Raw genomic sequence first — 24,372 nt, 5'->3', positions numbered from 1 at the left:
CCTTATCAAATGAAACAACCAAGGCAAGATATCCAAATTATTTTATTTTATTTATATATATATATATATATATTTTTTTTTTTGTTTTTTTTGTTTTTTTGTTTTTTTTTTAAAATAGAGCGTATAAACAAAAGAACATTCCTTACCCCCAAACTTCAAAAGCATGTTTTAGGAGTGGTCCGACTACTCCCAACATGTTTTGGAATGGTCCGTCATCTCTTGAAAATTGTTACCACCTTTGGGTTTACTTTTTTCGCCTTTTTATTTTTGTTTTTTGTTTTTCTTCTTTCTTTATGATGTGGCTGAATCATGTGGTTGAATCTGATTCTTTCGATGCAAATTATATTCTCTTGCAACTCCTATTCTCAATCCAATTAGATTGGGATCATTGTTACTTAAAAGCTGGGTTATGGCTAGTCATAAATAGTTACACAAGTACATTGATTTCTTTTCACATGTGGGATAATAAATACTGGTCCTTTTTTATTTTATGACAAAATAAACATTATTAGGAGTGACTCTTACCATTAATTGTGTATTGACCTATTAACCATTTAAACAACAAAACCATTGCACCAACAATCAAAATAATGTCCTTAGGAAAAAAAAAAAAAAAAATCAACATCGTGAATGAGACTTGACATTTGTGTAGGGGCCTAACAAGCACAAACTATATCTATAACTCAACCAAAATAATATAATACAATGAGGATAGCTAAGAGAAAAATAAGGAAAAGAAAAAGAAAAAGAGGAAGAAGAATGAATAGAACCAGAAGAAAAAGATGATTTATCGGATTCATTGAATAGTGAGTCTTCTTCAAGCTTTAGTATTTTGTAATATGTATCTTTTATGCTTTTTGCATAGTAAAGAAAAAAAAGAAAAGGAAAAAAGTGAGGGCATGAAGAGAGAAAACTGAAAAGAAAAGGAATAGATCGAGAAGAAGTTCTAAAGAACAGTATGGGTAAGTAAAAAAAGTGTGAAAACGTGTCATATTATGTTTTGAGAGGCCATTCTATATAATTTTATCTTTTCAAGAGATAGGGCCTTCTTTTCTTTTCTTTCTTTCTTTCTTTCTTTCTTTTTTTTTTTTTTTTTTTTTTTTTTTTTTTTTTTTAAAAAAAAATTTAGAAATTTTGATAGTCAGTCTAGGAGCTTTTTTTGGGTTTAGGCTTAGAAACTGGCTCTGTTTGTTAAAATTCTTGTTTTTTTGTCTTTTTTTTTTTTTTTTTTTTTTCTCTTCTCAAAATAAAAACATTAACAAACAACCTCAACACAAAACATTCATAAAAATACAAAAAAACCATTTTCCACTTCAGAGCATTTTTTAAAACCAAAAACCAAAATCACCCCCAAACATTAACAAGCATAGCCAACAAACCTTTTTTATTTAAAAAATTATGTCAGATGGGCCTTTTCTATATAATTTTTTTAAGGACCCAATCACCACGAGAATTTTAAGGAGAAAATACAATTAACCCCACCAAAGTTTGACCACTTTTTCAATTCTGCCTCAAATGTTTAAAAATTTGTAATGTGCCCTAACCAAGTTTCCAAATTTTTCAATGTGGCTAATCCGTTAGTTATTTCCGCCTGCTATGATGGAAAGGGCCTCACATGCTTCTCTATTTTATCCTTAGTTTGACGTGGTCAATTACCAAATTGACCTTCAAATAATTCATTAGTGTTTTTGTCCATACAAACTTCTCAATTGCAGCCCATAACTTATTCTTTAGGGTCACTTCTCGATGCCCGTCATCTCTAAAGTTGGCATATAAATGCCTAACACAAATCCAATAATCTGCCATTGGAATCACATCCTCAAAGCAGGCATAAGACCCTACAAAATCAAATAGTATCAAAGTTGGTCATAAATAAAATGACTAATGGTATACAAAACTTTGAAGTAATATATGTCACCTTCCACCGATCTGAAATAAATGTAAGCGTAAGATGCCGCTCGTGTGGTCCAAGATTTGACACTAGAGTTTCTAATAATCAAGTTCAATTGTCTTTGGTCTCGGCTTCAATAACCACAAATGCAATCGGATACATATTGTTATTGCCATCCTTACCAACTGCAACCAAGAGTTGGCCTTTAAATGACCTTTTTAGAAAACACCCATCCACCCCTATCACTGGCCTACAACCATCTAGGAATCATTTCTTCATGGCTGCCAATGAAAAGTATAGTCATTGAAATTTTGGTGACACACCAAAGTTTGGTCTTTCCACCTTCATCAACACACTTCCTTTATTGGTCCATTTCACTGTTTCACAATAATACCTTTTATATTGACCCTCCAATTTGCCATGAATTTTCTTCTCATCTTCTCCTTACCCTATACATAAAACTTGGAGTTACATCTACCTTCAACTTTTCTTTCACTTCATTTTATATCACATCCAATGGCATGTTGGGTTGAACTTTGAACTTGTCAATGAGTTTGTCAGCTATCAAAATTGAGTTTACAATTGAATTTTTATATTTCCTGCCACACACATGTTTAGGCTGCAAAAACCTTATTTGAAATGACTATTCATCTATCATCTATCATCTGTCGGGCATACACTCAATAATGACACTTGGGATCTTTGCACACTAATATATACTTTCTGCTTTCATTTTTTAAAAATCTTATGTTTTTCTCCATTCTCACATTAAACTCCTTAATAGCCTCTCTAGACATTTATATGTATTTCATTCGAAGATCCAGGACTGGATCTTTTAGGTCCACTGCATGGAAATCATAATTGGGTATATGTGTACCTTCTTCATCTTGTCCATTAGGACATGGTGACTCCATATCACATCTACTCGTTTCTAAGTTATTGTCAGCATCATCACCATATTCAAATGATCTCATGAACTTACCACCGCTTTGAGACCTATCAACATCATGCATTTCATTATGATCCTCAGCCTGTTGACCGTGAGAATTCTCAACAAATCTCTCATCATCACCCCTCTTCATAACTAACATATCCATAACCCTCTTCACCACCTTCCACATTTTCATCATACCGACTACTAGCTTCTACATTTGAAGTGCTACCATTTCGTATGGAGGGTCCAACCCCACCACCACCTTCATCCACATCAACATCAAACCTATCTTCATTATCTCTCGACTTATCTGCCCACCAAGGATCACGCAGATCAACCCTACCTCTATCATCATCTTCTTCTTCATAATATATTCATTACCTCCTCCTTCCCCAAACGATATAATATATTAGTGCACATAAATGGCCAATATGGGAAGAAGACAAAAACAACACATCATGGTTAGATGTTATTAGGTGCAAATCATTAACTAGACTCTTCTTAGGGTCTCTAAAATACATTAAATCTCCGAAGTAATAGCCATACGGTTTTGAAAAATCTTACAACTCAAAGTATGACAACTTTTCAGGATCATAACTCTCGTGATGCACTGCAACTTCACCACCCACATATTTACAGCCAAAGTGTAACGATCCACTCCCAATGACACAATATTGTCCGCTTTTGGCTCCCCATACCAGACTTCCCACTTCCCAAGAGGTCACTCATCCTGGGATTACTCTCGCAGCGGCTCGCTTAACTGCGGAGTTCTGATAGGTTCATTGCCATCACGGCTTTAAAACGCGTTGTGTCATAAATGGTGCATTTATACATATAAGCATATCCTCATTCCCAGGCGATGTGGGACGTCACAATCACCCCCCCCCCCTTGGGACCCAGCGTCCTCGCTGGCGACCCTCATGGGATCACCCCATTCTTGGCATCCCAGCGAGTGCCCGCCGGCAACCCTCTTGGGCTTGTGCACGCTCCCACCATCTCAGGCTGGGCAATGGCTCTGATACCATTTGTAACGATCCACCTCCAATGACACAAAATTGTCCGCTTTTGGCTCCCCATACCAGACTTCCCACTTCCCAGGAGGTCACCCATCCTGGGATTGCTCTCGCAGCGGCTCGCTTAACTACGGAGTTCTGATAGGTTCATTGTCATCACGGCTTTAAAACGCGTTGTGTCATAAATTGTGCATTTATACATATAAGCACATCCTCATTCCCAGGCGATGTGGGACGTCACACAAAGTGCCTATTAAACCTACCCCGTAATGAACCTCAAACACCAAATTGGGGGACCCCATCTTACACTGTGAATTAGTAACATACTTAGAGTGTTGCTTCCATTTAAAAAAAAAAGGGGGGGGGGAGGGATATGTTTATGATAAATAGTATTTTACCTATGTTATGAAATTATTACTTAATCACAAGTGTTTGTCAAAAATTTTGTTTCTTCTGCATAGTAAGTACATTAAACAAGACATAGTAGGCGGTGACATATTAAAGAAGAATATTAAAGTTTCACCACATACCAGACAACGGCGTTGAACAATTAAAAAAAAATAATGAAATCTATTTGGGGAACACTATTGTTATTGCTACGCACATGGACCAAACTTCACAAAAATAGACAGATAATACATCACCAACACAATCTGTGTACACGTAAAAGCAACATCTGAACACAACTCACAAACTAAAGGCGACCCAAAACAAGTTGTCGATAATAAAGTATCAACCCCATCATTTACATGTGAAAGCAACATCTCAACACAACTCAAGACATCATTTATCAACGAAAAAAACAATAAATTGAAGGAATTTCAGAACAAAATATATGGACATTTCATATCCAAACAATATAAACCCAAAATCCCTAATTTCCACACAACCCTAATTTTAAAAGATTCATTTTGTTACTAACCTCCAACTGGAAAAGGGAAATCAGTGGCCTCGTGAGAGAAATCAGAAGATGAAGACCATATTTTTGTAACATGATTACTATGTCACACTTTGTTGATTCGTTCAGAAAGTTGCTATCTTTGGACTTGTCAAAGAATTGAGTTTGACGAAGATGGCTTGTCGTCTAAAGCCTTACTAAACATCAAAATTAAATTTGTCCGAAACACGCATGAATTATTTGGAAGTCAATTTGGTAATTGATCGCGTCTAACTGAGGGTAAAATAGAGAAGTTCGAACGAAAAAAATCACGTGTGGAGCATGTGAGACCCTTTTCGTTAAAGTAGACAGAAATCACTAACGGATTTGCCACATTGAAAAATTTGGAAACGTGGTTAAGACACATTGCAATTTTTTAAACATTAAAGGCATAATTGAAAAAGTTGTCCTACTTTGAGAGGATTAATTGTATTTTCCCCTTTCTTTAAAGTTTTTGCAGTAACTTGGCTTTGGGCTTAAAAGGTCATGTGATTTCTTTTTGGCTGCGGGTAAAATTTTTTTATTATTATTATTATTATCATTGGAATTTTGGAGGGGTACAGCCAAAAATGAACTTTCAAACCTAGCCCAATATAATTTGTCGGGGTGGACCCCTCTTATATAGTCCGTCGTATACGGGAGAAGTTCATATACACCATAGTCCATAGATACTCACATGCAGTTGAGATTATGACCCAACTCAAGCACCCATGTATTTGTATGATACAAGCTTCAATTATCAACAACCTACGACTACAAAAGCCAAATGGAATGCAACCAGAAGAAAGATTGTAAGGAGAGGACAGGAGGCGTCAGTATTTACAGTTCTTCAAGTATATATGGGTGTTTTATAAATTATTTACGGGAAAAACTAAAGAACATTTATAAGGACCTAGAAACAAAAGAAAGAGTATAGTGATCTAAGTTAATAAAAGGTTGAGGGAACAATGATCATTTCCATTTCAAATGAATGGTCGAGATTTAATGTTATTGCATCTAACATTATAAATAAGCTCACATCATTTATTTATTTTTAATGACGTGACAACATATTTATCACGTAACATCGTCTATACCGTTAAATACAACATTAAATCATGACTTCCTCTTCATGAGGAGAGAATCCTATTGCAGAAGTATGTCATTAGTAATTGTGGGCAGCATTATTGTAAACCCGGCCACTAGGGTATGGAACCCTAACCTCGGTTCCCCGAGTTTTCTCCCTCCTGAGAACAGGAGGTAGTTCTCTATATGACTCAAACTGACTAGTGGCATAATCTCGATGAGCTTCAGCAGCAACTGCAACTGGAGTTCCAATATAGTCATGAGCATCGTGCAGACCTGAATTCCGGTAGTGAGTCGTCCCGGGTTGCTGATACCGATTCAACCGTGCCTGTAATTCCTTGCGGAGGAATTCTTCTCTTGCAGTGGCTTGTTTAGCATGAAGCGCTGATACTATTTCCTGATGCCTAGTATTGATCTCGATTATTTTCTGAGAAAATAAATAAATAAATAAAACATCAAAGATTGCTCTAGAGACAACTTATTCAAGGTACAGCACAAATATGATTAAGAGTAAATTGTGGTTCAATCATCATAATATGCAACAGTAGCACTAATAAGTATGATTGGCTGCTCATCATGTCTGCTTGAACAGTATCAATTCTGCTAATTCTTCATGTCCACAAATAGTGTCAATCGTGGCAATAAACAATTTGAATAACTGGCAGTAAAACTAAAAGGCCTATTCATACATTATCAAGTTCTGTATAAGTAGCAAAAATGAAGAATTGTATTGTTTTTTCAAAAGAAAAAAATATTCAATAGCTTTTTCCAGATTGTAGAGCATCAAGTATATTCTATGCTTAAACACAAGTCACACATGTATGCATATGCATGTATGAGCTAATTAAGAAAAAAATGACTATTGCATCATGCCAAGTCCAAGTAATTTTCTTTTCCCAAATATTGTAACCACAAAAAAAGAAAAAAAAAAGAAAAAAAAAAAAAAAAAAAAAAAAAAAAAAGAAAGAAGAAGAAGAAGAAGAAGAAGAAGAAAAGAAAAGTAACCATTCACAATTAAGCATTCGAAGATCGGGTCCTACAGACCCCACAAAGACATACAAACAAAACCAAGAAAAGAGATCCCGTTCTAGTATTTGCGTAGTTTAACGACTATTTTACTCATCGCCTCATGCAAATTTCACTTTGATCAAGATTATGAGCCAGCAATTTATTTCCCACTCTTACAGATCTAGATGCAGCATAATTACTGCTAAAAGTCAGTTGGGAAAATATATATCACAATCTACTGACCTCCCTGTGCCTTGCATTTTCCACATCCTCTGCATCACACTGTTCCTTTGCCAAGTTCATGATTTCATCAATGAATTTTCTCTCAAGACCTTCAAAAGTCACTGGTGATGGATTGTCTTCATAGCCAACTTCCATATCTTGCTCATGAGATAGGCTTCTAGGTTCTCCATCTGCTTGGTTATCTGAACTGCGTCTCTGATCTGGCATCTGATCCTGGTAATACGATCTTGTCCCATTGCCCCCCAGACCTGTATCACCAAAAGAGAAAAAAAAGGGAAGAAATATAAGATTTTCTTTTCTTTTAATTTTTTAATGGTTTTGGATAAATGTCACAAATACAAAAATTCATATTATTACGGTTATTCCATTTTTTTCTTTTTCTTTTTCTTTTTTTCTTCTCACAAATCTATATCAGAATCTCCATACAAAGATAATAGATCGAAATGCTTGTTTAACTACATTACATGTACCTTCAACTTTGCTTCACATAAACAGCTTGGTTAGAAGGAATCGTAAAAAATAAGAACATCAGACAGTACTCACATCAAAATAAATCATGGTCTTTGATAAAAATTTCGCTTTCTGACAACATTGAATATTGATACAGATTATGTCTAAGAACAAGAACAACATATCAATTATGGAAACTCTTCTCACGATTACACTTGTATAAAGAACCCATAATCTTGAAGCCAATTTACTATCATTGCAAAGCAGGAAACTCTATAGGATGTCCTGTAGGCTGGAAGGCACTAATGGCTTGGTGCGGGGTTACACAACCTCAACGATCAGGCTTCCTGCAGTGTATTCTGGACTAGAAGATTGAATTGACACTAAACAATTCCTTACTATCCCAAACCCCTCATGCAATTAAAAGAAAAAATTAATATATATATATATATATATATATATATATATATATATATATATATATATATATATATATATATATATATATATATATATATATATATATATATATATATATATATATATATATATATATTTTTGTTCCCTACAATGTTCAATCAGAAGAAGTGCAAGTCTTTGGAATATGAACTTGAACGATACCTAATAAGAATTCACTCCGTTTGATCTTTGCTCATTTTATGAATAACTTGAATTACAAAAAGAAATCAAGACAGGTCTTGGAGAAGAATTCAAGGAGGGATTTCTCCCAAAGGAATGGAAAAATACACCCATACAATTTGATACACAATGCTGCCAAAGGCGTAAAGATGTGTCACATCAACTTATGTGACTAACATAACAATCACCAACTAGCAAAAACTTAAAAAGAAAACATCAATGAAAGTGGGGGAAAAAAATGAAAGGAAAGATAGACATAAGGCAGACTGAACTACATGATAAGGACATTAAAACCTTTCTGACTAGTGAATCCACTTAGCTTATGCACTTTTGATGCTCTGGCACCAACCTACTAGGACAGAGAGAACTCAATTCCAACAAGCCAGCACAATGACAGAAAGCATCTAATTTTGGATTCACAGATGCACACATTTGTGCACAAAAGGACTTTTTCTGAAAAATCATGGGTTTTCTGAGAAATTATATATATGGGTATGGATAACTTGGAACTTGGAGAAATGGAATCCATCAGTTTTTATTTACCATACCCTACTTATTACTTCAGCATCTAGTTGTCACAATTAAAAACTACATGGCCACATTTGCATCGGAACTTGACGCACATTGATGCAGCTATTCAGTTTCTGATTGTAGCATATATGTGGTTCCGTATTTGGTTTGGATCTTCAATGATAAAAAGGGGGAGAATTTGTTAAGCATAACCATTCTAGTAATTTCTAATTATTAATATCCATAAACATAATTTCAAAAATAGAAAACTCATGATTTTTCTAGTGAAATGCTATGGATATGTACATGTGTGTGCATGTGTGTATATATATAGATGGATATGTAGATGCGTGTGTGAGTATGCAGAGTAGGTAGATAGATAGATAGACATACATAAACAGACACAAAGGCTGATTTCTATGGCAGTATTAACCAGGGCCTTTCATCCTTGCTTCATGTAGCTGCTTCAAGTAGATAACGTGATCTAACATGTCTTGAACACTTGAAATCCTAAAAAATTGAAAAGTCGTTATCTCTAGGGCTCGCTTGGTAAAGCTTTCAAAAAGTGGTTTTGTTTGAGTAATAGCACTGCCAATCAACCTTTGAACTTTTTTTTTTAACAAGGGTTGATCCAAGGACTGATTGGTAGTGTCACATCAGTAAAGTGGGATAAAAGTGTGTTTTTAGCATTTCTTTTTTTGTTTTATGTTTTGAGATGTTGTAAAAAATAAATAAATAAATAAAATGTGGAGGCCACATCTAAAGAAGTGTTGCCTGTGGGGACACGTCTGAAAACTCGATTGGATAACACTACTTTGAAAGGTGTTTTTGAAAACATTTTTTTCAAAACATAATCGGACCGCCAGACAGTTCGAGCGGCATATATGATACTGGTTCTTATTTATTTATTTAATACTAGTTTCCATACTGTTACCAAACCTGTTTTTAAGAAAATAATCAACAAAAACCTTCTTCTTCTTCTTTTTTTGTTGTATTTTGAAAACGAAAAAAGGAAAAATATTGTGGAGGTCACATTTGAAAACTTGTTTGGATAATAATTTTTGAAAAGTGCTTTTGACCAATGGTTTGTTACTGACCTTCTGAAGAATGATCGCCAAAACAAACTTTGCACAAGGCTATCAAAGACAATGAAAACTTTGACAGACAACAAATGATCTAGTTGTGGATAATCTCAAGAAGATGCATGTTATTATAGTGAACAGATGCTGCTTGTGCAAGAGAAATAAGGAATCAGTGGATCACCTTCTTCTTCATTGTGATGTGGCTTCCGCTCTATGGAATGCTTTCTTTACTGGTTTTGGTATGTCTTGGGTTATGCCTAGAAGAGTTATCGACTTGTTTGCTTGTTGGTGCTAACTAGAAGATGGTGCTAATTTGCCTTTTTTGGTGTGTTTGGAAGGAAAGCAATAATAGGTGTTTCAAGGACTTGGAGAGGTCCATGAAAGATATTTCAGCTTCGTTTTTTCATACTTTGTATTTTTAGATGGTGGCTTTTGTGTCCCCACTGTCGCTTAGTTATATCGATTTCCTTATTTGTTTTTCTCTTTCTAGTTAGGTGATTTTTTTTGTATACTTTCAATGTACTTAAGGACGTCTTACACTTTTAATAAGACTTGATTTATTTTTTATTTAAAAAAAAAAAAAGAAGATCTAGTCAATTACTTAGCTATTAAATGAATAAATTATCAACAGATAATGGACCAATGGTCTCTAAACGCAACACATAAACTATCTGTGACGAAGAAGAATAAATCAAGTTGTATTGCTATTTGCTAATATTCACACAAAAATATATCATGCATGTCTACCGCCGGTAACAAAGTTCATATAAACTGTCTTCAGTAATTGCATCTTACCAACACAATTAACACCTCATCACTAGTTGCTCAAGAACTCAATGCATTTTGGGGCCAATAATTGACACTCACCAGTGCCATAGTCTTCTCCATGCTGGAATAAGCCCCTAGGCCACCACTCTATGACACTTTTTTTAAAAAAAAAAAAAATTAAAAATTTATGAATGCCACTGCTCTATGACACTGAAGTATTATTATTGAACAAAACTCCTTCTAGGACGCATAATTAACCACCATTAAGTAGATACCATGTAAATTATACAAGAAATATTAGAGTCATCATCATTATTAAGACTACATAACCAACCAACCCTATGCATAACTTATTCACATTTGTGAAGTGGCTGGACGCATATGGGACTTAGAGCATCTCCAACAGAGTAGCCAAATCTCTAATAATAGATAAATTTGACTATTATGAGCCAAATTTCATCTCTAATAGATAGACTCTTCTGCCTATTTACTGTTCACACTAGATTTTTTTTTTTAAACATTACTCTCTTGTTGTCACAAACCCTAGAAGGAACAAAAAATTGGGAAGAAACAGAAAGCCTCAACAAAACGAAAAGCCACCCAGTACAAGCCAAAACCCCACAACCACCCTCCTCAACAATCCCACTAGTAATCCCATTGTCCCCAAACCCTAACCCACATCCCTCCACCGGAAGATTGTTGTGGATTTAAAAATAATAAAATTAATATTGAAAATTAATATTTAAAGAAAATATATAGTAGGATAGATAATCTGTTGGAGTTTGTATTGAAATACTACTAGCTAAAATATAAAAATGTGTGTTTTGAGTATCTAAAATAGAAAAAATGTGTATTTTGAGTAGCTAAAATAGCCACTACTACTGGAGATGCTTTTGGAAGTGTCATTGTGGTTGGTTGAAGTTGTATATGCAAAAGGAGTGGATAGGTTGTAGATCATCTTCTTCTCCATTGCGAAACTACAAGTGCTTTATGAAATGCTATCTTTAGTCGTATTGGGTTGGACAAGGTTATGCTTAGAAAAGTTGTTGACCTTTTCGCTTGTTAGAGAGGGTTGAGAGGTAGTCCTCAATGTGTAGTTGTGCGGAAGTTGGTTCTAGCCCACCTTTTGTGGTGTCTTTAGAGGAAAATAAATGATAGATGTTTTGAAAATCGCAAGAGGATAGTGGCAGATCTAAAGTCTTTCTTCTAAAAAATTCTTTACCTCTAGATAGCTGCATTAGATTTTTATATGCCTAGTTTTCATGATTTTCCAACCTGATTTCCCTTTCTACCTAGGTGTTTCTCTTGTATACTCTCTATGTACTTGGGTTGATATTTTGTTTACTTCTTAAAAAAAATTAGTTCTATTATCTCAACTCTGCTCTCAAACTCATATACTAGAACCTATGTTTCTTAAGAAAAAAACTTAACCAGCATTTTCTTATGCAGGGTAAAACATCAACATATAAAACACAATAAGAGCTCAAATATTAAGATACAATATCATGACCCCAGTACCGCTATTAGCTTTCTTCTAGTTGCATGATCTCATCAACTAACACCACATTGTTGGAAAACATATAGACACACACCGTGATTCCTCATCTTGAGAGCCTGCCTAAGCCTAGCCAATTCATTGCCTAGATGTAAGCCAAACATGCTCGAGCGTCTTCGTACTAACTCTCTAGCATGCATGTCCTTGATCACTTCAATATAAGTTGTATTGATAACCCTATTTTTCCCCACGCTTGACCTATTGTCTACAAAGGAAAGTCTAAAGATTTTGTTATTCCTATAAATAATAGTGCTTCACAAACACATTACATATCTAATATGCCTTAAAACCTTTACATAGCCCAAATATAGATATCAGAAAGATGATTAAAAATTACAAGCCTGTATGGTGTACAAAAATGGCAATAGAAAAGTGTCAAACTTTCCTTAAGGAAATGATAATCACAGTTTCTAGGAATAATATGAGTTTAAGGACAGTACTTGCCTTCATTAAATGAATAAAGCGATATTTGATTTGATACATTTGGTGCATCTCTATCCCATTTCCATTGCTCCTCTATTTTTGAAGACTTATATGAATGCTCTTCCTCAGTAGAAAAAGAATCTGGACGCCCTGGAAAATCTTTCATTGCAGCATTCAGCTGCATTCTTTGTGTGGACATGTGCTGCATTCTCTGTGTAGGCATGTGCTGCATCTGAGAAGCAACATATGGATTGATTTGGGAATTGGTGTAAGCTGGATTCACATGGGAATCAGGATAAGATGCCCGCCCCTGCATCCTCCCACTTGACTAGAAAAAAATGTTTACTCCAACCTAAAAACACAATAGACTTGAATAACAATGATCCAATTGGAGAGAACTCAATAGTCATGCCAGAAGTTCTAAATTCTGTATGAAACAAACAAAAAGGAATAAACAATTCAAACCGCAAGTAGAAATCCTGATATAAGTATTCTATGCTAAAAGATCAAGGCAGGATAAGTAATTTTTTTAGAGAAAAATTTCAATGCAGGCAAGGATATATCATATAATGGCACAACCAACATTGAGGCAACGATAGACAAACATAAAAGCAAAATATGACCACAGCAATCTAAATGTCATGAAAACCAAATAAAAATGGAGTCTAACAAGTAGAAGGAGAGAAAAGAACAAGAAAATTATGAAAACTAAGCTCCCAAGGAGCTACAAATGCAGCCATCCAAGTAAAAACAGTAAAAAAGAAAAAGGGGTAATTACCTTTTCCCCCATGAACTACCAAAAAATGCGCGATGCCCCCATGAACTACCAACTCGACCAAAATAGAGCATTCAACTACCAAAGACAACCCTTTTCCCCCCTTCCGTCAGTCAAAGGGGTTAAAACAAACGGTCAACGGGACCGTCACACGCCGTTTTACCCTCATTTTCTTCCTCTTTCCCCCCTATGAACTACCACTATCTTCTAACAGGCCCCCATGTAAAACGGCACATGACCCGTTGACTGTTTCTTTTAACCTCTCTAACTGACGGAAGGGGAAAAAATTGTTGTCTTTGGTAGTTGAATGCTCTATTTTGGTCGAGTTGGTAGTTCATGGGGGCATCGCGCATTTTTTGGTAGTTCATGGGGGGAAAAGATAATTACCCCAAAGAAAAAAGACTCGAGCTCTGCTGAGGATCTCTCACGGTCCTTAAAACTTATGTAATTTATTTCTCTCCAAAGACCCCACAAGAGACAGGAAGGCACAATCTTCCACACAACAGCACTCCGGGTTTTCCCACCAATCCACCAAGCAGCAAACAAGTCAGCAACACTACTAGGCATCACCCAAGATAGCTGAAAACGACTGAAAAAGGCATTCCATAAGGTGCAACAATGGAGGAAAAGATGATCCACAGACTGCTCATTTCTCATGCACATACAACACCTATCAATTTTACAATGTCATGCCGCTTCTTGAGATTGCCCATAGTAAGGATCTTCCCTAGAGCCGCCGACCAAGCTAAAAAGGCCGCCCTCAAGAAACCTTTGTCTTCCAAATACTCTTCCAATGGAAAAACTCTTAGCATGAATTATTCGGAAGGAACAACTTGACAGGCTCTTAGTCAGAGAATATCTACTTCCTACCCACCCTTCAAATCCAAGCATTGTAAGTAAAGACATCTTCATAAAATTAAGTAGACTAACAGAAACAAAAAATTGGAGGAAAACATGTCCACTACACGGAAATTGCAAATAGGGGAGGCAGTGAGATGAGAACGAAAAAGTTATCCATCCTCATGATTTTCCCAGCAAAATTTGAATCTTTTTACCTCTTTTTCACATCTTAACAAACCCTAAATTTAGCAATTCGTAAGACTCAAGAGTCTGAACAGGGAAGTATCAACAAACAGGGTTAAAAAAAACCTTTTTTCAACATTATGAGGAAACCTTTTGCAGGCATTGATTACGTATGTAGCAACTCTCTGTTTGGTTGATAAAGAAAATTTAGGAAAAGAAAAAGGTGTCAAAATTTTGAAGAACACATATTCTCTTTCATTAACTGCAGCAGTAAATATCAAACAACCCAAAACCCACAAACGGAAAAAGATACAACTATTCATAGTCATAGAATTTTCGAATACCCATGATCCTATATCTTCCAAATTTTTTCTCAGGAACCATAAAGAGAGTAAAGAAACCGTTTTTAGCACAAGCAGCGTGAGCCTAACCCAATACACCTCAAGTAAAATAACTAAAAAAAGAGCTCGAAATCATAGCACATACCCGGTGCTTGCCTGCTTAATTCTTGTTCTTTCTGTTGTAAAAAGCCGTATAGACATTGAATGAGCCGCAGAAGGAGGATGATTTGGAAGTTGGAGGGTTTGGTTTCTTCTGGTATGTTATTATATAAATCTAAGTTTTAGGCTTCAACTACTTTTGCACTGGAATGGTTTTTGTTTGCTCGTTTGTGTCTATTTTCTGTTTTCGCCTCTCTTTTTTTTTTACCCATTTTTGTTATAAAAACGTCCAAGATTTTAAATATGTTTTTGGAAAAGTTTGAAAATAAGTTTTTTTTTTTTTTTTAAAAAAAAGACAAAAGTTATATTTCCTATTTTCTAATGTCTCTTTTTAGTTTTTACCCTAGTAAAATTTAGAGTTAATGTTTAATAAAATTTAGAGTTAATGTTTAATAAATCATTGAGTTAATGCGTGATTTAATTTAAAGGGTAAATGTCATAAATCTTTGAGTCGGAGCGCCATTTGAATTCGACCCCTCACTTTTTAAAAATCAATATTCAGTACTTAACTTTTTCGCGAATTTGAAATAGGTCCTTCCGTGATTTTTCCGTCCATTTTCGCAACCACCGTTAGTGCCACGTTAGCATTTTTGCCACATCATATTAAAATATTAATTTTTTATTATATTATCAAATTAAAAAATTATTTTGTATTATTATTAAAAAAAAAAAAGAAAAAAAATATATTTTTTGTACAAATCTTATACAACTCTAACAACCTTTTTTTAAGATCAACTATTTAATATTTAAAGCTTACATGTAAGAAAATAAATATAATAGTTAATCATTAAAAAAAAAATTAAAATTATGCAAAAATTATATAAAAATTGTGCAAAAATTATTACTCTATTAAATTTTTATAGGGTGTTAAGCGGACGCCTACTCCGCGGAAAGCTTCAGCCGCCCTGTCTCATATCCGTTTTGCGCACATAGGAAAGCTTTCTTTACCGCTGTCTGCCACCAAACCAAACCAACTGTCCGTGCCGTCTGTACGTGCGCAATTGTTCATAACTTCCGAAACGTCGTCCAATGTTTGAGCAATCATTACAAGTAGCAGTGATCGGAGCCGGCATGGCTGGCCTGCTCACCGCCCGTGAGCTCAAAAGAGAAGGCCACCGGGTCATAGTCTTCGAGAAAAGCAATAGGCTTGGTGGCACCTGGTTGTATGACCCACGCGTCGAAACCGACCCGTTGGGTTTAGACCAAGGTCGCGAGATTGTCCATAGCAGCATGTACCGCTCGCTCAGGGTCAACCTTCCGAGGCGGCTCATGGGCTTCTTGGATTACCCATTTTCGCCGAAAGAGGGTGGGGATCCGAGAGAGTTTCCGGGTCACGAGGAGGTTCTCCGGTACCTTGAAGATTTTGCCCGGGATTTCGGGTTGATTGAGTTGATACGGTTCGGGCACGAAGTGGTCCGGGTTGAACGAGTCAATGAAGTGAGTCATGAGTGGGTCATTGAGTCGAGGACTCGGAAAAGTGAGTCACAGGTGGAGGAGGAGGTGTTTGAGGCCGTGGTGGTGTGTAATGGTCACCACACCGAGCCAATAATTGCCGAGTTTCCAGGTATCTTTATTTATACTTTTATTTGTTGTTTTAATATATATTGCTCATCTTTTTAATAGAAATTCGGGCTCTAAACGAGCTCTGCGAGTAATATATGCGTAAGCTTGGTTCATTTAAATTTATCACGAACTTGAACTTGTTTGAGCTTATTTATCACGAGTTCAAGCCGAGCTCTCATGACGAATTTGAAAAATTAAGTTCGGCTTAGCTTGCAAAGTGATCAAGTTATCACTAATTCCTTGTTACATAGATATGACTTGAGCTTGGCATCTTCTTCAGACGACCATGGGCCTTTCTTGACGTTTGCTTTGTCATAGCAAGGAGCTCTCCCCATGTTATCTTTTGTGTTATGGGTATGCGAAAGACCTGTTCTTTGGTGTTTTTAGGCTGTGGATATGTAAAAAGGTTAGATGGATTTGTGAAATTTTGTTAAGAATTTGAGTGTTAAAAACGCTTCGGACTGTGCCCTTTTGCCAAGAGAACCCAAACCCCTTTCAACAACGGTAAAGGCCTAAAGGGGGCTTTTGGTGGAGGATGGGTCATCCACTCCCCCTACCCCACGCATCAGTTCATGCGGTCATGCATCACCCCTCTTTTTTAAAAATTAATATTACATTATATAACATATAAACAATATATATTTATATTGTATGTTAAATAAACTATATAATTTACAAAAAAAAATTAAAAAAAAATAATAAACTATATACAATTAATATATATATATAAATATACGAGTCGAGCCTAACAAGCGAGTCGAGTCTAATACGAATTTGTTCACGAACATTAACCGAGTCGAACCGAGTTTTGAACGAGTATGTATCGTTTAATATTCGAACTTAGTTTCATCTTCACGAATAGCCTATTTAATAATCGGACCAAGTTCGAGTCTAACTTAGTCGAGCCGATTTCGAGCGAGTTTACGGGTAGCTTTGTTCATTTACAGCCCTAATTAGAATTTTAAAACAAACAAAAACTACAAAATCTTGAACATTTTTTTTTAGATGAAGTTGTTTTTAATCTCTAATTATCTTGGTATTTTGTAAGCTCAACAGTGTTGAGTATGTGGAGGTGATAAATGTAAGGGTAGATAGTGAATGAAATATTGTTATTACGAGAAATTATTGAAAAATCTTGTAACTTCACCATGTGTATTTGAACTTAAATATTAACCCCGAGAATTGAGAAATATTTTGTGGCATAGGCTAACACGTGTCTCAAAAACTCTCTCCATCCCTCAACACATTTCAGCCATGCAAAACTTGTGAAGGAAAGAGCCACGATCGTCCCCTGCTGTCATTCTCTCATAAAAGCCTAACACTCCTCTCCTTTCCTTTATAAATGGAGTTTCTATAAAAGATTTTTCCCTACTCTTTTCTCTCATCTGCTCTCTCTCCCTATTTCTTCTCTCTCGTGGAATATTACCTGGATTTTCGTGGGTTTCATTTATTTGATGGGTTTGGTTGAATCTCTATATCTAACCTTTTTTACGATGGATTTTAAAGAAGAATTTCTTGGGTCCTTGTTAGAGGATAAGATATCCTCTGCAAAGGACTCTCAAGACAGGCATGAAAATAAGCCTACAGCAGCCCCTCAATCCAAGATTCACTCCACTCTACACGCAGCCTAGACCGTCTCAAGCTGAGCAGTTCTAACCCATGTTCCAAGCTGACACAAGACAACAGCTCCATGCATCATGCCTGACAGCAGCCCAACTCCCTTGACTCACGCACTCCATGTTTCCAGCATATTTCATTCCATGTTTTATGGGATATGCTTCCCTTTACAGCCCTATATATTATTCACTCTTGTAACTGAAGTGAGTACTGAGAATTAGTAAAGATGTAGTTCTTGAGTTTACCTGTGTTCTTCTCTTCTCTGTTTTATGTTTTTTCTCTTGTTATTTTACACGGTCTAGGCTGCGTGTAGAGTGGAGTGAATCTTTGATTGAGGGGCTGCTGTAGGCTGTGCTGTAGGCTTATTTTCATGCCTGTCTTAAGAGTTCTTTGCAGAGGATATCTTATCCTCTAACAGTCCTTGTGTTAGTTTCGGTTATGTTGATTTTTATTTTTATTTTTTAAGGGAATTTTAGTTAGAACAATTGTATTTGATGATTGTTTTTGAGATACCCACTTCCTGGTTTAACAGGATTATCGACAAAAGTTTAGAGAACCAAAACTGGGATGGATTACTTGAGAAATGTTATGCTGAGTTTTGATAGACCCATTTAGTAATACCCATGGAATTTATGGTTAGATTAATAGACCCATTTAATGTTTTCCCTCTCTCTGTTCTGAGTTTTGATTATTGTTGTAAAGATGATTATATGGATGAATGTGGCTATGGAATGGGACTTAATATGAGAGTTCCTGAGTTTGTTGAAGGGAAATCTATGGGTATTCTTATGTGTTTGACTTTTATCTTTGAGATTTGCTAATCCACCCTTATATGTGTATAGATGTACTGATTTTGAAAAGAATATAATGTATGTATACTTGTGGTATGAATCAGTGGGACATGATGATTTATTAACGTGTTGAACCTCTTGGAGTTAGAACCTTTCATTGCATGTCTCTAATATTAGGTAGAATGTTGATACGCTGAATTGTTTTGAAATATTAGTATGGGCCGTGACTTAGTGTTTTGAGTAAGATGATGTGAATGTATCCATTTGTTAGTACTAGCTAGAATTATTGGTAACTTTTTCTAAAAATTAATTTATTTGAGTTTTTATACTTCAAATACTATCAGCATAGCATTGAACAGTGCAATGTGTTTCTTTTGGTGATCTTTTTAATTATTTGGAACCAAATAACAATTAAAAATTATATGCTCCATGTACCTTTCACCTGGAAAGACCAACTTAATGACATCTTATAAGGTAATATGTAACTTGGCCCATGTTGTGTAAAGAATAAACTAGGGATCATAACTACTCTTTCTAGTCTTTTTAAGTTAAAGCCACCAACCATAAATAAAATTCTTATAAACAATAATTTTGCACTACAAGTGACTCAAAAGTTTTATCCAGTTTAAATAATTTGTACTACTATTGTTGTATTGTGTTTACTTTTTGAGTTGTCAAACTCATCCATTTTTTTCCTTATAAACGTTTCAGATGGCTCTATTCATTGTCGTCCTCCTAACTAGAATACCCATTGTGGTCGCAACGTTTGACGACCCAAAGTTTTGGTCCATTAATGAGAACAAATGGGCATATGTATGCTTTGAATAATAGTATTTAAATAGTTAGGAGTCTTTTGATTTTGTATAGTATATAGTAAACACTGTGTGACCAGATTATAGAAGTTTGATACCACCACCGTCACGCCCCAGTTTTGGGAAATAAGGGAAACGTGAACTTGAGCTTATAAAGATCAAAGTAAAAAAAATAAAACATCCACACAAATCCATGAAATAACACAGAGTAGAAATTTAAAATCTCTAATATATATGCTTTTTAATAAAAATAACACAGAGTAAAAATTAAAATCTCTAATATATATTCTTTTTAATAAAATTCTTGTAGTTAGTACAATCAAATGCCAGGGGTTAACAAAAAGAAACGTTGTACAATAACATAACAAAAGTTGGTCTAATTTATGAAGATCTACTGTGTTGGGGAGGTCATCACCATCCCATTTCTATAATTCTGCCACACAGTGTTTACTATAAACTATACAAAATCAAAAGATCCCTAACTTTTTAAATACTATTATTTAAAGCAAACATATGCCTATTTGCCCTCATTAGTGAGCGAAAACTTTGGTTCGTCGAACGTTGCGACCACACTAGTATTGGTGTAACGTATAGAAACTGCTTTTGCACGTCTTGTGCACAATTACATAACTTTCATCTGTGATGGGAGAGGTATTAGGTGTCCTTTTGAACTTGAGTGCATTGATGATAATGCCCCCATCTTAGTAACAGCGACTATGGCATTTATCAAGGAATGGGGTGGATTTTTAGGCTCAAATCAGTGTTTTATACCTCTTAAGAGTTAAATGCATAATTCATACATGTTTTACTCTTTATTAAAAAGGTACCTGGGGTTTTAAAAGTAACAAAGCTATATTTTTCAAGTTTTTCAATTTGATACTTGCGTTCATATGTTGTTTAAAAACATAACAAAATTTTTACGTGTATAAAAAGTAATTGAAAACCAATAAAATGTCACCACAGCTTGACACTTGATAAAAAAAAACAACAAAAAGAAAAAAAGGGTGGCAGAGAAGGGAGAGGGCTCTCCCCCACTTGAGGGTGCACGCCCTCACCTGGGGGTGGGGGGTCCGGCCACTTCTTAAGAAGGTTTTGGGGGCGTTAGAGCACCCCCGAGGGGTTGTCAGACCCTCCACCCCCAAGTAGAGGTCTTTTTTTTTTCTTTTTTTTTTTTTTTTTTTTTTTTTTTGTTAGGTGTCAAGCTAAGGTGGCATTTTGTACCTATGGCAACATGTTTTTGTTCTTAGATTACTTTTTGTACACGACAAAAATTTCGTTAAGTTTTTAAACCATAGATTGACGAAGATATCAAATTGGTAAACTTGAAAAGTATGGGTATCGGTTTTGTCACTCATAAAAAAAAATAATAATAAAAAAAAAGGCATCAGTTTTGTCACTTTTTAAAACCCAAGTACCTTTTTGATAAAGAGCAAAACCACCGGTATCAATTATGCATTTAATCCAAAAGAAAATGCAATCCTCACTCAGCCTCAAAGATCTCCCTTTGTCCAAAGCTAATATCTCTATTTGCGATTCTCAATTTCTCAAGGTATATAAGTACCTTGTGGTAAAATTACTTTGTTCACTTTACATAGAGAGGCATAAGCACCATCTCCATGGTAAAAATAATTTGTTCGCTTTTCAGTTGCATAAACCTTTTCTGTATTATGTTACAGGCATGGATATTTGGCCAGGAGTGCAAGTACACAGTCACAACTATCGAACTCCTGAATCATGTCAGAATCAAGTATGTAAATGTTGGTGCTTTTTTTTCTTTTCCTCATCACAAATTCCCTTACTTCTAAACTACTCTTACACTGTGTTCCATGATTGCATACAATTGGAAAGGATGTACTCGTGCACAGGGATTTGTGAACTTTTAGTAATATCTATAGCTGTATACAGTTGGAAAGGATGTACCTATTGAATTTCTAAACACTATATCCTATTGAACTTTTAGTAATCTAGGAACAGATCTTTATAGTCACTGGGACTCTCATATAGATCTTGCATACCCCCATACCCATGTCCTGATATGTCTATACATTGGCACCTATTACATTCTGAAGTGGCCATTTAAAATAGCTTTTCATGATATGTTCTGAACATTTGCTTCAGTTCTTGCATCCCAGTAGGTACTGCTCTAGGAGTTGACCTTGTAGTTTCATGGCTTCACTATAATACCAACTTTACCTAAATTGCTGATTTAAGAATTGTTAAAATATTAATTAAATGATTAAGTTTATCATTTCTCATGAGCTTAAGCATTTGGGACAACTAGTGATTAAATATGGTATCTGAGTAAAGATCTTGGTTCGAACTTTTAACTCCACGGTTCATCCCCTTTCAATTAAATATTTCACGTGTTTGGCCTTACTTGTGAGGGAGAGTGTTAAAATATTAATTAAGTAATTGAATTCATCATTTTCTATCCGCTTAACATTTTAGAAAAATTGGTGATTTAAAATAAATCATTAGATGTTTTGAAACATAAAAAGGGAAAAAAGAAAAAAGCGTAAGATGTAACCTTATTTTTGAAGTAGGTGAAATTCATTTTGTCTGCAATCAAATGAGTGGCTCCTTGCTTCTTAATTTAATTTCATTCCTGTAATGGCAACGCTTGTTTCATTAAATCTCTTAAGAGTTGCTATGCAATCATGTTTGACAGATTGTGGTGGTAGTTGGAAATGGACCTAGTGCACACGACATCTTGAGAGAGATCTCCTCTGTTGCAAAAGAAGTTCATCAAGCCCTGCGTGTCTCAGATGTGCATTTTAAAAAGTTGGAAAATCACAATAATATCTGGCAGCATTCAGTGGTTTTGTGTTCTTTCTACCAGAAAATGCTATTTCCTTTGATATCAGAAACTTCAAAATTGATAAGTTGCACTTCTAATGGGTAGTAACTTCTGCAGATAAAATGTGCTGATGAAGATGGTAAAGTAGTATTTCAAGATGGATCATTTGTGTATGCAGATGTCATCATCCATTGTACCGGGTATTTGCTATAAATGTGATTTCACAGTCTCTGCTTTATTTTCTTTTTCTTATTTGATCAATTAACAACTTTTGTTTTCACATCCCTGAGTTATTATTTATAAAGTTTAGAACCTCTCTTTTTTTGTTGAATATTATTCTCCTCCTGCAGATTCAAGTATCATTTCCCCTTTTTAAGAACAAATGGAATAGTGAGCGTGGATGACAATTGTGTTGGACCTCTGTATAAACATGTTTTTCCACCGTGCTTAGCTCCTTGGCTTTCTTTTGTAGGACTACCTTACAAGGTATGCTATTATATAAAATATATTACGAAGTTGATGCATTCTAGAAAAAACATAAATGGTTCTTGAAGCAATTTGTTGTTTGGAAGATTTACTAAACACATGGATTTCCCTTCTTTTAACTAAGAGAAATGCTATTTAGTTGACTGGTATATTACTGCCATATGACTGAAATGACATGACAATAAAAATTAGCTATTGATTTTTCTTTTTTACAAACCCTTGTTGATTTAAATACTGATTTTCACTATCATATCATCTTAATTGTATAACAGTCATAGAATAGTCTACTAAATAGCATTATTCGTTAATTAATTGCCAATTTTTTTTATCCAACTTTTTCTTGTAAAGAAGTGGTTTTGATAGTATCTGTTTGATCGCCATAGAAACGATAAGATGAATGTTGATGTTCGATGTTTTCTTTCGGCACTTCAAGTTATCTATTATTGCAACGTTATAGCCATCAAAGAAATGATTTATTTTATCTTGTTGAGATGATGATATCCAATTTTGATTGTGCTCTTATAGTATACCTTACAGCTCTCTTTTGGTATCTCCAATACTTCTTACTAATTCATCTGTTTGGTTAATTATGATAATTCATTTGCAATTAGGGTTCTCCCAGTTTAATAATTGAGCTACAATCCCGTTGGGTAGCAAAAGTTTTATCTGGCAAGGTGGCACTGCCAAGTGAAGAAGAGATGGCATCATCTGTTGAAGAACTCTACCAGCATATGAAGGAGAGTGGATTGCCTAAGCACCACACTCATCAACTTCAACAAAACAAGGTTTTAAGGTCTCATATTCAATAATCTTTCTTTGATCTCAGGCATTGCTTATTGACTTGATCTCTTTGGTCTCAGTTCGAATACGAAAACTGGCTAGTCACTCAATTGGGATTACCACCCCTAGAGCAGTGGAGAGAAGAGATGTATTTCTATGCGTTGCAGAAGATTACTTCACATGATGATGAATTTCGGGACACCTGGGATGTATCCCATAGGTGGATAGAGGTGTACAAGCGGGACGGTTATTAACCGCTTGTAACTAGTAACTGCTAATAACTACCAACAACTACTAACCGGATAACCGGAAAACCGGAAATAATTGCAACCGTATAACTGGGTGCTCCAGTTGTGGTTACCGGTTATAGAGTTTTAGGAAATCTGGTAACCATATTATATATATATTCCAGCCAAGGCCTAAACTGAATTTCCACTTGAACCTCTAATAAAATTAGTGTATTCCAATGTATTGTTTATAATAATACTGAGTGTACTCCAATGTATTAGATTGTTACTATATAATGTGTTGAAGGCAATGATAATGTGTAGGAAAATCAAATATTACAATAATAATGTGACTAATATCTGGAAAGTTCTTTGACTTCAAAAATATATCAGTTTATAAGGTGACATTTGCTCCTTGTAGGTAGATAGTAAGATCTTCGAATTACATTTAAATTAATTTGGGGTTTACATTATTTACAAGAA

The 24,372-nt window shown here is 35.1% G+C and overlaps 2 protein-coding genes across 5 annotated transcripts; one reads left to right on the top strand and one right to left on the bottom strand.

Annotated features, from left to right (window-relative positions):
* Positions 1-5,772: 5,772 nt before the first annotated feature.
* On the bottom strand, positions 5,773-14,962 carry LOC133879944 (uncharacterized). Of its 3 annotated transcripts, none has more exons than XM_062318769.1 (4): positions 14,803-14,962; positions 12,540-12,945; positions 7,092-7,339; positions 5,773-6,267 (listed from the first exon to the last, which is right to left on the bottom strand). In XM_062318769.1, the coding sequence occupies exons 2-4, from the start codon at positions 12,832-12,834 to the stop codon at positions 5,920-5,922; spliced, it is 891 nt and encodes a 296-aa protein (XP_062174753.1). In that variant the 5' UTR covers positions 12,835-12,945; positions 14,803-14,962; the 3' UTR covers positions 5,773-5,919. The 3 variants fall into 3 exon arrangements, with proteins under 3 accessions (XP_062174753.1, XP_062174752.1, XP_062174754.1); XM_062318768.1 differs by having other exon boundaries at positions 12,540-12,870; XM_062318770.1 differs by having other exon boundaries at positions 12,540-12,870; positions 14,814-14,958.
* Positions 14,963-15,751: 789 nt separating this feature from the next.
* LOC133879976 (flavin-containing monooxygenase FMO GS-OX5-like) lies at positions 15,752-24,195 on the top strand. 2 transcript variants are annotated; one of them, XM_062318809.1, is made up of 7 exons: positions 15,752-16,380; positions 21,276-21,346; positions 22,268-22,417; positions 22,514-22,596; positions 22,747-22,882; positions 23,494-23,667; positions 23,743-24,195. In XM_062318809.1, the coding sequence occupies exons 1-7, from the start codon at positions 15,846-15,848 to the stop codon at positions 23,914-23,916; spliced, it is 1,323 nt and encodes a 440-aa protein (XP_062174793.1). In that variant the 5' UTR covers positions 15,752-15,845; the 3' UTR covers positions 23,917-24,195. The 2 variants fall into 2 exon arrangements, with proteins under 2 accessions (XP_062174793.1, XP_062174794.1); XM_062318810.1 differs by having other exon boundaries at positions 23,494-23,675; positions 23,743-23,899.
* The last annotated feature ends 177 nt before the right edge of the window (positions 24,196-24,372 follow it).

The sequence above is a fragment of the Alnus glutinosa genome, chromosome 10, assembly GCF_958979055.1.
Source record: "Alnus glutinosa chromosome 10, dhAlnGlut1.1, whole genome shotgun sequence".
Lineage (NCBI taxonomy): Eukaryota > Viridiplantae > Streptophyta > Magnoliopsida > Fagales > Betulaceae > Alnus > Alnus glutinosa.
This window is presented reverse-complemented; position numbering and strand designations above follow the sequence as displayed.

Bases quoted from the DNA above. Each gene is read 5' to 3' on its own strand.
- LOC133879944 (XM_062318769.1), bottom strand. From the start codon at position 12,834: ATGCAGGGGCGGGCATCTTATCCTGATTCCCATGTGAATCCAGCTTAC. The intron at 7,340-12,539 runs GCAAGTACTGTC...TTGGTGATACAG, and splicing joins GCTTTATTCATTTAATGAAG to GTCTGGGGGGCAATGGGACA. The intron at 6,268-7,091 runs GTCAGTAGATTG...TTATTTTCTCAG, and splicing joins AAAATGCAAGGCACAGGGAG to AAAATAATCGAGATCAATAC.
- LOC133879976 (XM_062318809.1), top strand. From the start codon at position 15,846: ATGTTTGAGCAATCATTACAAGTAGCAGTGATCGGAGCCGGCATGGCT. The intron at 16,381-21,275 runs GTATCTTTATTT...ATTATGTTACAG, and splicing joins AATAATTGCCGAGTTTCCAG to GCATGGATATTTGGCCAGGA. The intron at 22,597-22,746 runs GTATTTGCTATA...CTCCTCCTGCAG, and splicing joins GTCATCATCCATTGTACCGG to ATTCAAGTATCATTTCCCCT.